At 38.8% G+C, this 12,063-nt stretch overlaps 1 protein-coding gene across 1 annotated transcript in view; it reads right to left on the bottom strand.

The window, feature by feature from the left end:
• The window catches only part of LOC107667870 (peroxisome proliferator-activated receptor gamma-like), a 33,269-nt gene that overhangs the window by 18,441 nt on the left and 2,765 nt on the right, over positions 1–12,063 (bottom strand). The window contains exons 2-3 of the mRNA XM_016459599.1: positions 2,720–2,974; positions 1,609–1,778 (exon numbers count right to left, since the gene is read on the bottom strand). Of these exons, the coding sequence (XP_016315085.1) occupies positions 1,609–1,778; positions 2,720–2,972 (423 nt within the window). The 5' untranslated portion in view covers positions 2,973–2,974. The remainder of the gene's footprint in view (positions 1–1,608; positions 1,779–2,719; positions 2,975–12,063) is intronic.

Here is a 12,063-nt window from a genome sequence, read left to right as displayed (position 1 = left end):
GTTTGTGTGTGTGTGTGTGTGTGTGTGTGTGTGTGCGTGTGTGTGTGTGTGAGTGAGTGTGTGTTTGTGTGTGTGTGTGATCTGAGCTGAAAAGGGAAAAGTGGTGAGTTTGAACCCCACAAAAGCTGTCACCTCTCTGCCCTCCAGAACTGAGATGCTTCAGATTCAAGTATACAACTAGAATTAAATCTCTGCGCTAACCAGCCAAAACTATGACAAGCAACATGCGACTGCATATTTAGCTGGAAGTCTGATTTCCGTTGTGTAGCGCTGGGTTGAAATCACATTGGTCCAAAATCCCGTTCAGAAATCTTCTAATCAGCTAATGATTTCAATCATCTTCTAAAGGACCAGAGCGTTATTTAATCGTCTGCGAGTGTGTGATTAAGTTAGGACACCAACAATACACTTCCAAATATATAATGGGGTTCACATTGAAACTATGGGTTTAAACCTCAAAATAAACTGCTTATGTGTTGTGAGGAATGTGAAACAAAAAACGTTATCATGTAAAAAAAAAATATTTCTAGGTGGCTAGTCAAATGTAAGTAAAGGAACGACATTGATAATGTGACTTTTTGTAGACAGTCAGATTACAAACAGGTCAATTACAATGTCATTAAAGCAAAAAAGAAACATGTCAAAATACAAAATAATTACATTTTTTAAATGTAAAAATATTTTATTGTGATATTATATTTTAGTAATTAATTGCTAATTATTATTTCTATTTAATAAAGCTAATTTATTAATTGCTAAAAAAAAAACATTATATTCATTAAAATGCATTAAATTCTAAAAAAGCATGAAAAAAATGGTCAGATATTTGGAACCCACTATATTGTCCATGATATCAACCTGTCAAAATACAAACACATTCACACTGTATTTACACGTAGTACTGTACAAAAACAAAACAAACAATATATATATATATATATATATATATACACACACAAACACACACACACACACTCACACATTCACCCACACACTCACTCACACACACACACGCACACTGTGAAATTTAGAATTAATGAGTGAAAATTATTTCTCCACCAATCTTATTTTATTGTAGTTACAGGTGGATGAACTGCAAGGTCGTACATTGCGAACTGTGTTCAGAACAGATATTATTGGCACGTTTTGCATCCTTTAGGGAATCAGGTGCTAAAAGAGCGCAGATGGAGCGTGCAAATAAGTGCTATTCATTCTTAGTGAACTGCTTAAAAAGCATTTAGCAAACCAGGCCTGTATTCATGACAGGGCAGTGATCTTCAGCAGAGTTTACCTTGCAGCCCTCGCAGGCGTGAACGCCGTAATGGAAGCCCGAGGCCTTGTCTCCACACACACGACACTCGATGTTCAACACTGAGCTGGACGGATCTTCAGGAGGCTTGGAAAACAACAGGCTGTTCTCCACAAACTGCGGAGGAGACTCGGGCTCAAGTTTGATCGAATCTGGAACAGATCAAAGGGAGCAGTTTTAGATTAAGAGTTCAAGCAAAATACAGTGCTGGCCAAAATGATTAGAACACTAGTATTTCCAGCAGCTAAAAATGGTTTTAAGTCAGATATTTCTATCTATTGCTCTTCAGCAGAGTTTACCTTGCAGCCCTCGCAGGCGTGAACGCCGTAATGGAAGCCCGAGGCCTTGTCTCCACACACACGACACTCGATGTTCAACACTGAGCTGGACGGATCTTCAGGAGGCTTGGAAAACAACAGGCTGTTCTCCACAAACTGCGGAGGAGACTCGGGCTCAAGTTTGATCGAATCTGGAACAGATCAAAGGGAGCAGTTTTAGATTAAGAGTTCAAGCAAAATACAGTGCTGGCCAAAATGATTAGAACACTAGTATTTCCAGCAGCTAAAAATGGTTTTAAGTCAGATATTTCTATCTTTTGCTGTAGTGTGTCAGTAGGAAATATCAGTAATAGTGTAACAGTATCAGTAGGTAATAATGCAGTGAGATTTTTGTGCTGCACACAGAGATCTGATCTGATCATCATCAGTCTGTCTGGAGTCACATGAAGAAACAGAACAAACTGAGACAGACTCAATCCAGAAGAACTGTGTCTCCGAGACGCTTCAAGAAACCTCCTGCAAAGCTCCTGAGAAACTCCGCTCAAGTGCACCGAGAGCAAAAGCTGCTTTAAACACAAAGATGCTCACACCAAATGTTGATTTCATTTAGTTCATAGAAGTTAACGGATAAAGAATATCTGTTTTTTTACAGCATTTTACACAAGTGCCTAAAACTTTAAACAGCACTGTAGCTTTGCAGGTTTCTTGAAGCGTCTCGGAGACACAGTTCTTCTGGATTGAGTCTGTCTCAGTTTGTTCTGTTTCTTCATGTGACTCCAGACAGACTGATGATGATCAGATCAGATCTCTGTGTGCAGCACTAACATATATCTCACTGCATTATTACAATTAATGGCTAAATGAATGTTTGGCAATGTGAACTGATATTTCCTACTGACACACTACAGCAAAAGATAGAAATATCTGACTTAAACCATTTTTAGCTGCATGGTGAAAATACTAGTTTTCTAATAATTTCGGCCACCGCTGTACATCATTAGACAGCTACTTGTTTGTAGAGCCTACATGTTACAGTTGAAGGAATATTCACCCAAAAATAAAAGTGTGAGTAAATTATTTTTAGGTGAAGTATCCCTCTGGTAAAGCTGACACAGGTGGAAGTGAAGCGTACTCTGTGCTTGCTGTGCTCTGTAGCTGCTGTAGTTCTCCTGCGCTCTGTAGCTGTACATGTGCGTCAGATCCATCATGTGCGGCGCCTCGCTCTGCGCCGGACTCGGCTCGTACTCGATGCCGGAGATGGTGCTGTAGTCCAGCGTGGAGAAGGGCTTCATGTCCATCGAGTGCGAGCTGTCGTCCAGTTCGTCCAGGTCCAGAGCGCTCAGGCCGAATCCCACGGGCCAGGCAAACGTCTGCGTGTCCACCATATCTGCCAAACACAGACCGACCGCAGAATGGCCTTCTAGTGAGAACATCAACAACACTGGAGCTCTCCCAAGCTATATCCCGCTTTGTGTGTCGTTGCTGTTTTGTTCAAATCTCTGCAGACATTCACTGCTGTTTTGGCCAAAATAGCACACTGGTACACTGAAAAAACGGTAACCTCAAAACGGTAAAATCTAATTTTATTCAAGTAGCAAATATTATTTCATATCACGGAATTAACCTAAATGTATTATTTACACCAACAAAACCTTTACTGGGTTAAAGCAAGTAGAAATAGCACTTTAGGCTTACAAATGCAGGTTACCGTTTACTACAGTTATTATTAAAAGTGTCATAGCTTGGTCTCAATTATATCTTATATATATAAAAAAAACGATTTTTATTATTGCAGTGTAATTACACAAATATAACTACTATATAATATTAATTAACAATATGTAGTTACTTTGAGTTATGCATAATTTACCATTATTAATATAGTAAATACATGCAAGATATGTAACAAGGACACATCAAAACAAAGTGTTACAAGTTTTCTTTTTAAATATTTAAATGTAATTAATGTATTCTGTTTTTACAGAGCAATCAATTATGGGCAGTTATGAAAATCGAATCTTGTTACTGTCAAATTAAAATGCAAACATATATTTTATTAGGTGTGCTAAGTATGCTTGATTTAATATGTTTAGTGATATATTTGCGCTGTGTGCTTTGTTTTAGATTGTTCTGATTATATGTTTTTACGCTTTAAGCCTCAGTGGTGAAGCTGGACAATGTTCAAGGTCAAATAAAATCTGCTAATAACTGTAAGCCAAGTAACTGATGTTAAGCAAGAAGCTCTGTAAGTAAAATGGCTATGATTACTTTACCATGGGAAATTCTCATAATTAATACAGTTACACTAAAAAAAATATTCAAGCATCAAGTTTTATTTAAGTTAAAAATATTATTTAACATCATTGAACCAGCCTATTACTACGCGTTACTACTGTAAAATTACAATAAACTAATTACATTTAAATAATTAAAAATGGTAACTTTATTTTAATTGGGCCCTTGTTACATATGTTGCATGTATTTACAGCGATTACAAGCAACTAACACTAAAGCAAATCTCAACCCTAAAGCCATAGTAAGTACATGGTTTTTTGTTTTTTTCAGGAACAGCGAATGAAATGAACAATTCCAGCACAATTCTGGCACATTTATTTCACAGTGTGATGGTCATTATTGTCCCCGATGAATACAAATGCACACTTTAATAGGATATGAGCACGTGCAAAACCTCTGAATGCCATCTCAAAACACATTCAAAGAGAATGTAAAGAAATCAAATCAGGCCAAAGGCCTCTGACAGCACGAGACGCTACAGTTTATAAAGCATCAAAACCCCGCAGATATCAAGCCGACGTGAAGATGAGCTCCGCTCCTGCTGTAAAAACACTCTGTGACTCGAGCCGAGACTTCAAGATGCTCAAGTTGTGAACATACCACCGAATTTACACTGTTGGCTACTATCAGCATTTAACTGATTCTATCAGGTGTAAATGAAGCTATACAAATCACAATAGAGTTACTGATGAAGTTTTCTGCTGTTCTGTAAACAATATCAATTCATCAGTATGGATATTAGCACAATTTATTTGACCTTGGACATTGTCCAGCTACAGTGTTAAAGTGAGGATGATCAATGTGCGTAATCTTTTCATTGTTAAATCACTTTCTACTGTCCAAATGTAATCTATAGAAACAATGAGTAAGACATTGTAGGCTGTTTTCCCAGAAAAGTGTGCCGGTGTCAAAACACTGATCTGTTTGTTTGAGTCCATCAGTCTGACCGCTTTAAAAACACACACCTCAGCTGGCTTTTTCTCTGAGATCCTTTAAAAGCATCACTGCTCATCTGTGGTGATGACTAAAAACCAAGCTGCTTGGTGAAAAACGTGTCTTTGTGCCCCTCAAAGGTGTTTTCTGTTCTTCCTTTAGCAGAAAAAATGAATTCTGCCTCTAAAAATGCAAATATTTATAGAAACATACCATATTACGATGCAAGAATATGAATCATCTTAGACTATATACAGCAGTAGTGTGATGTCACACCTCTGTTATGGGTCCTGCTTTGTTGGCCTTTACCTCATTTTACTGTGTTTAACAGCACAGATTTCGTTTCTTTAATTCTTCGCAGGTAAAACTGAGAGATGGGCACCGAAGCGCACACATACTCCTGTCCTCGATCGCAGGACCTATCCCTTGAAGGGCGTTGTATTGCAATGTTTGTACAGTCACCGTGCTTTGAAACGGTGGGACTCATTTATTAATGTCACGTGAAATGAGGTTATGAAACCTCAGAAATCTGAATGTTTTTACCTACTGATTTTTAAGACGCAGGCTCTTCTGTAAATGCTTCAGAGAGAGGTAGATGTGCTATATATAGAATACAAATTCAGTGCAGCTGCCACAGAAAAAAGATTGTAGTTGATAAGTCTAACACGGTTAACCCATCAATAACAAACTGCGTCGGCCTTCTCTATTGAAAAATGTACACAATCAAGGTCTCTGGTTGTGTAAAACCACACAGAGGACATTTTTCTTCCTCCAGAATAAGGCATATACCAGTAAGTGCCCTTTTCATTTACATAGTTCTGGTCTTGTCCGGATGACACGGAGGGGTTTAAATGTAAAGTTTTCCCACCCAAAAATCTTTCATCGCCAGACTGGAACAGCAGCTTTCAATGCACGCTAAACACGAGAGACGTTGAAGGAGAAAATATTCAGTCGTGACCTGGAATGTTTTCCAATGACTTTCCATAAACACCGGTCAGGTCTGACACATCCTTATTCCCGCGACTGACCCGATCCCCTCACTCCCAAGAGCTTTTCTTGATCCAGCGAGCGGTAGGACTGTCTATTCTGAGTAAAAGGCAAAGCTATGCCCATTTTGAAATGTGGTAAACATCATTTGCTCCAGTTGGCAGAAGATATCGTAGCACTGTCAGAAATTTAGTTTAGTGAGACAAACTCTCCTACACTACTCCTTTGACTCAAGCGGTTGAAAACCAAGAGATATATTGGTTGCAACCACAAGCCCATCGAAATATAAGGTCAAACCTGTATTTTTGACACCGCAGTGTTTCTGTATCTATGATTTGCAGCGATGTGAATATATCACCAGCCAGCACTTGCAGACTCTTCATTACATAACTCTGAGAAGCACTGGGGGACAATGGGGTGCTCAAGTCATCGTACGGTTCATTGGCCCACACTGTTTGCACCAATATGACGTGTGAGTGGAGCATAACAATACATGACAAACTGTCAAGTTAATGCCCTGTATCTTAACAAAAGACAACAAACAGCACGTGAACCAGTCCCTAATGCACAGATTTCAGCGCTGCGTCCTTCAACCAAATCTGATCTTGCAGTAAATGTGGAAGTTAAGACTAAACTCAAAACTAAATATCGACTTGAAGAACTGCATGGATTCAGAAAAACGGCCTTGCCCTCCCTAAATCTGTAGCTCGCTGCTTCTGATAATAAAACAACTGGATTTGGTCACGCTTTATTTTAAGGTCCAATTCATTAATCCAAACCATTAATGAACTCCTAATTTGCTGCTTAATATTAATAGTTAGTAAGGTAGTTGTTAAGTTTAGGTATTGGATTAGGGAGGTATAATATGGTCATGCAGAATATGTGCTTTATAAGCACTAATAAACAGCCAATGTGTTAATAACAGGCATGCTAATCAGCAACTAGTTAATATAGTGAGAACTGGTCACTAGATGTTTATTAGCCCTGTCAATGGATTCAGAATTGTACTGAAATTAATATTCAGATATTTCTTGAAAAAAAGTTGATTTGTCACCCGTTTGTTCTTCATCAGACTCTGATCCCACGGTAAAGTAACAGCACATCTCCGGAGCACAAACACTCAGTCTAATTAACCTGACACTGACATTGTTTTTCAGAGACTATGAGCTAGTGTTATTCTGAGGTGTTAAATCAAGCAAAGCAGTCGGTTATGTGAAATGCTTTCCACAGGGACACTATTGCAACAGGACTGTAATGTTTTTCACTGATATTTCCTAAGAGCATCAAATAAACGCCAAGTCGGAAAGAATGAGGCCACAATGTTTTCACATGAGCCTGACAGAGTCCAGCAAGAAAGAGCCCCACAAAAATAATGCTTCTTTAAACATTCAAACGATCAGAGCTCACCCTCCAGGAAAATAGTGAAGTGACATGTGGCCAAGTATGGTGACCCATACTAGGAATTAGTGCTCTGCATTTATCCCATCCAAAGTGCACACACACAGCAGTGAACACACACACCGTGAACACACACCCGGAGCAGTGGGCAGCCATTTTTTGCTGCGGCGCCCGGGGAGCAGTTGGGGGTTCGGTGCCTTGCTCAAGGACACCTCAGTCGTGGTATTGAAGGTGGGAGAGAGCGCTGTACATTCACTCCCCCCACCTACAATCCCTGCCGGTACGAGACTCGAACCCACAACCTTTGGGTTACGAGTCCGACTCTCTTAACCATTAGGCCACGACTTCCCCAAATATGAAGGCTCACCTCCTAAAGTTTCGTCTCATGTGTGATTTTTAAATTGCTTTGCACTGCACTGAAAAAAGGCAGTAAAGTGCGTACAAGAAGAACCTGCTCGTCCGCATTCAGGTTCAGACTCAGACTAACAGAGGGACTCTACCGCAGACAGAAACGACTTCTGTTTCCTTGAAAGATTCCCAATGCTGATTCTACGAATGATAACACTTCTTAAAATCTGATAAAAGGACGCAACTCTTATTTTCTCAGGTTCTTGTAATACGCATCTCTCTAAACTGTTTTGTGTTTTGATTATATGGGACACAATGACTTTTGATAAAAACATGTGACCTTCAGCTATTTCATCAGTAACACTTTACAATGAGTTTGCATTAGTTAGTGTATGAACTAACAATGAACAATACATTTATTACAGTATTTACTGTAACAGTAGTTACAGTCGTTCATAGTTAGTTCATGCTAATTCACAGTGCATTAACTAATGTTAACAAGCTCAACTTTTGATTTTAATAATGCATTAGTAAAGGTTGAAACTGACATTGAATAACGTATCATTTACTCTTAGTTCATGTTAACTAATGAACCTTATTATAAAGTGTTACCATAATTTTTTCATTCAAAAAACGTTCAAAGCTCCAGAATGAACAAAAACGCCATAATAGAAGTGTGCACTCCACTGTAAAAAAATTTTTTGAGGTTAATATAAATATTACTGGACTACATTTTACAAGAAATCTCTAATTCAGTCTTTCTAGTTCTTGTTTAATTGAGCGTGTAACTTACTGTTTCTGTGCAATGATTTGTGACACTTACTAGCAATTTCTGACTCTGCGTATGCATCACGCCTGGCACATTGTGTCAACAAAACAATTTTGAATGTTCAGCTTGGTTGCAATGAAAAAAGATTCTCCTAAAAATTCTCCCTTTTGCAGAACAAACCCCAGAAGATGAGTGAGTGGATAAAGTCAGTTTTGCTGCAGAAGTTGACGGTGTCAGCCATCACCTGATGCAACTCTTTCCTCAGAAGAAGCATGTCTCTCCGGGGAGGGGAGTACCCAGCCTGACCTCAAAGCTTTGTCAGGGAGGGTAGAAGAGACAGAAACACATGACTTCCAGACCTCAGCGCTGAAGTCTGACCCCTGCCCTCTCACTATGAGTCTCTACCAGACAATAAAGTCATCTGGCCGCCTACTCGGCTGCTACTGATTTTGCGCAGCATGCATGTGCCGCTTTGATGCAGGTCATATACGTTTCTGACCACATTTTAGGCAGGCTGGCATAAATCCCTCAACCATGGCACGAGTGGACCCTGATTTATTGTTCACAAATGAGCTCACCGGGGGGTTTTCACAGTGCTTTTGGGCATAAGAAAGAAAAGCAGGTGATTACAAATGATCAGTATTTACGATATGTACCACCCACACTTTTCTTTTTTTTTTTTTTTTTAAACGAATGAATGATGACCAATGATATGTACCCCCCACCCTTTTCTTTTTTTTTTTTTTTTTTAAACGAATGAATGATGACCAATAAAATGAAATTCTTCTGAAAACATTTAAAGTGACAGTTAACCCGAAAATAACTAAACTGTATGACTTTCTTTCTTCTGTGTAACATAAGAAAAGATATTTTGGAAAAGTATCAGTGTTTTTTCTTCACACAATGGACGTCGACAGTAACTAAGATGGTTTGATACACTATAAAAAAAAAAAAGAATAAAAAATTCAAGTAAAACACAATTAAATATTCCTTCATATCAACACAGTACACTGTCATCGTGTGCCCTATTTTTGACTTGTTTAACAATATATCAACATTCTTCTAAATATCTCTCTCTTTTGTGCTCAGCAGATTTGAAGCATCATGAGAATGAATAAATGATGACTGATTTTTCATTTTTTTAGGGTGAACTAGCCCTTCATTCCCTAATTCTCTTTATTTAGATTTACAAGAAACACTGGTCTGTCATTTAATTATGAAATCTTTTTGCTATCTCAAAACTTTGGTTGATAGCCATCCAGACCATTTGACAAGTTTCAATTCACAGTTATAAAAGGAACATAAACATCGCACCAAAAGCAAGACATGTTATGAAGAAACTATAGCTCACCCTCCGGAGCCGGGAGCTTCTCCCGAGGTAAGGTCCTGGACGATTCGGGTCGATAAAGCACACTGAACTTTTGACTTACGCGAATGGGCAGGCGAGTGGCTATTTCTGTGGTTCTATTAAACTGAACAGGAACTGCAGGATTTTTTTTTTGGCTGGTTTTGACACTTCACGGCCTCAGCAAAAGTGCAGACAGCTAAGTATCATGTGGTCCTGCTGTGAGGTGTAAGGCTAGCCAGATGACTTCCTGTTGCTTCATTCTCACTCAGAACTCTGCTGGTTCCACTTCTCTTCACAGAAGAGCGTTGGGTTCGAGCACAGCTTCTAATAAACGCACACACAGAGGCACAAGTCAAATTAAGCTGTTCACGTGTCGTCTGAAACTTCCAGCTGTCTTAATAAAGTCAAGATAGCTGATAAGTGTGGACCGATTAAAGTAATTCATTAATGTTTACTGTCCTTGACATGAGTTTTGATGCGAGACACTAAGGGCAAAAACACTGCTTTTTTATTTCGTTTCGTTCATGCATCTGTCAATTTTAGTAAAAATTAGTATTTTTTCAGACTAATGGAAAGAATACACTTTCAACTGGCACTTTATATATCCGTGTCTGTAGATTTCAACTACAATACATATCTTTAAAGGCCGTTTTCCAAAATCCTGCACTTGCACTTGCACTAAACTTAACATTTTTATTCCTATCTATATTCTGAAGGAGTTTAAAGAGGGGTTTGTTCATATATAACATGCCTGATTTTATACAACATTTTATTAAATAGAATTGGTGAAAATGTATTTGTTTCTGTCTGTTATATTCTGATTTATGGAGGGACAAAAGAGAAATCTAAAATCACCTCGGGAAAAAGCCTTTAACATGTTAAACATGTAACACCTGGCTTCATCCAGTGATTTTTGTTCTAGAATCACAGTTTTAACTAGACAACACCTCATTTGCACACTTAAACATAACATTTCAATCAACCTTTAAACAAATTCCAATACTTGCGATTCTTAATGTAATCAATCAACGGAGGTTATAATCTATTATATCTATTAGTTTTTGAGATCCAACATGAACTACGACCCATTTCAGTGGATTCAAACTATGATTCATCTGGAGATTCATCTCGAAACGGGACATTTGAGTAAGGGACAAACAATCTGTTCTGATGCTAAAGCCAAACGTTCACAAGGGACTTAAGCAAATCCGAAGCTGAATTGTGAAGCTCCTGAAGGATTTCGACTTGCACAACATCTAAGGACATGAACTTTCTCCCAATTACTTTTAATAGGAATGAGTTAACGGTGGACGGCTCTCGTGGGGGTTTTGTGGAGCTTCCTAAACGGATAAGGAAGGAACGTGCTCTGTGTCAAGGCCTTCGCAATGCGCTGCGGCTACAGATCCCGTGAAACGAGAGCAAGGGTCTTCCCTGTTCCTCGATGTGGACTGGAAAGGGGGCAGAGGTTTAGTTTTGGTCACATCATGACTAAAAACATGCACCGACGACGCTACAGTGAGAGCTTTGGGAAGCGACCCGGAGCTCGTTCCCAAAAACCTCACAAGCTGAATGTTTAGAATTACAGTCTTTGACACGGCCAAATCGCAGGGGCTTCTGGACTTCACCCCAAGTGCTCCGTTTCATATCACACGCTTGTTTATGGACATTGTAACATTGCATCATAGTTGAAATTAAACGGCATAAGAGCAGGAGATAAGAATGCATACTCACATTCATGACACACGAGCAGAACGGATTTCTGTGTGAAGCGTTGACAAAACCACAAAACCAAAATTCACTTCAGTCCAAAAATGCAAAGTACACACGATTCACACAGCAATTCATTCTGCTTTCATTTGATTGATGCAGTTGTAGTTTTGCAGGCAATCTATAAAAATATGTCTCCATTGGTTTAAGTAGTTTAAGCTAAGGAAGGAAAAACAAATAAATGACAGACTTAATGTACAAATGAGTTAATGTGACATTAATGACAGTGTTCTGAATTTCATCTAATTTTCCATACCTCTGATATATGAGTATTGAAATCTTGTTTGCAACACGCACATTTTCTAGGCTGGATTAAGCATATGATGCTTAAATGATAAAAAGCAGGTAACACTTTATTTTGATGCTCCACAACAGACATTCGACTGACTATAAGTAACTTTGCAAGTACCAACCCTAACCCTACATGTAGTGCTAAAGTTACTAATAGTTAGCAGAATGTCAAAAATGGGCTATCAAACAATTGTAACCAAAAAGCATTGATAACATACATCAGTAAAAACTGACACTTTTCTTCACAAACCAACACTGGAGCTCAAGCACATACACACGCACGCACGTACGCAAGCACGCACGCACGCACACACACACACACACTCTCTCTCTCTCTCTC

Source organism: Sinocyclocheilus anshuiensis, unplaced genomic scaffold (assembly GCF_001515605.1).
Source record: "Sinocyclocheilus anshuiensis isolate Anshui unplaced genomic scaffold, SAMN03320099.WGS_v1.1 scaffold2615, whole genome shotgun sequence".
NCBI classification, from domain to species: domain Eukaryota; kingdom Metazoa; phylum Chordata; class Actinopteri; order Cypriniformes; family Cyprinidae; genus Sinocyclocheilus; species Sinocyclocheilus anshuiensis.
This window is presented reverse-complemented; position numbering and strand designations above follow the sequence as displayed.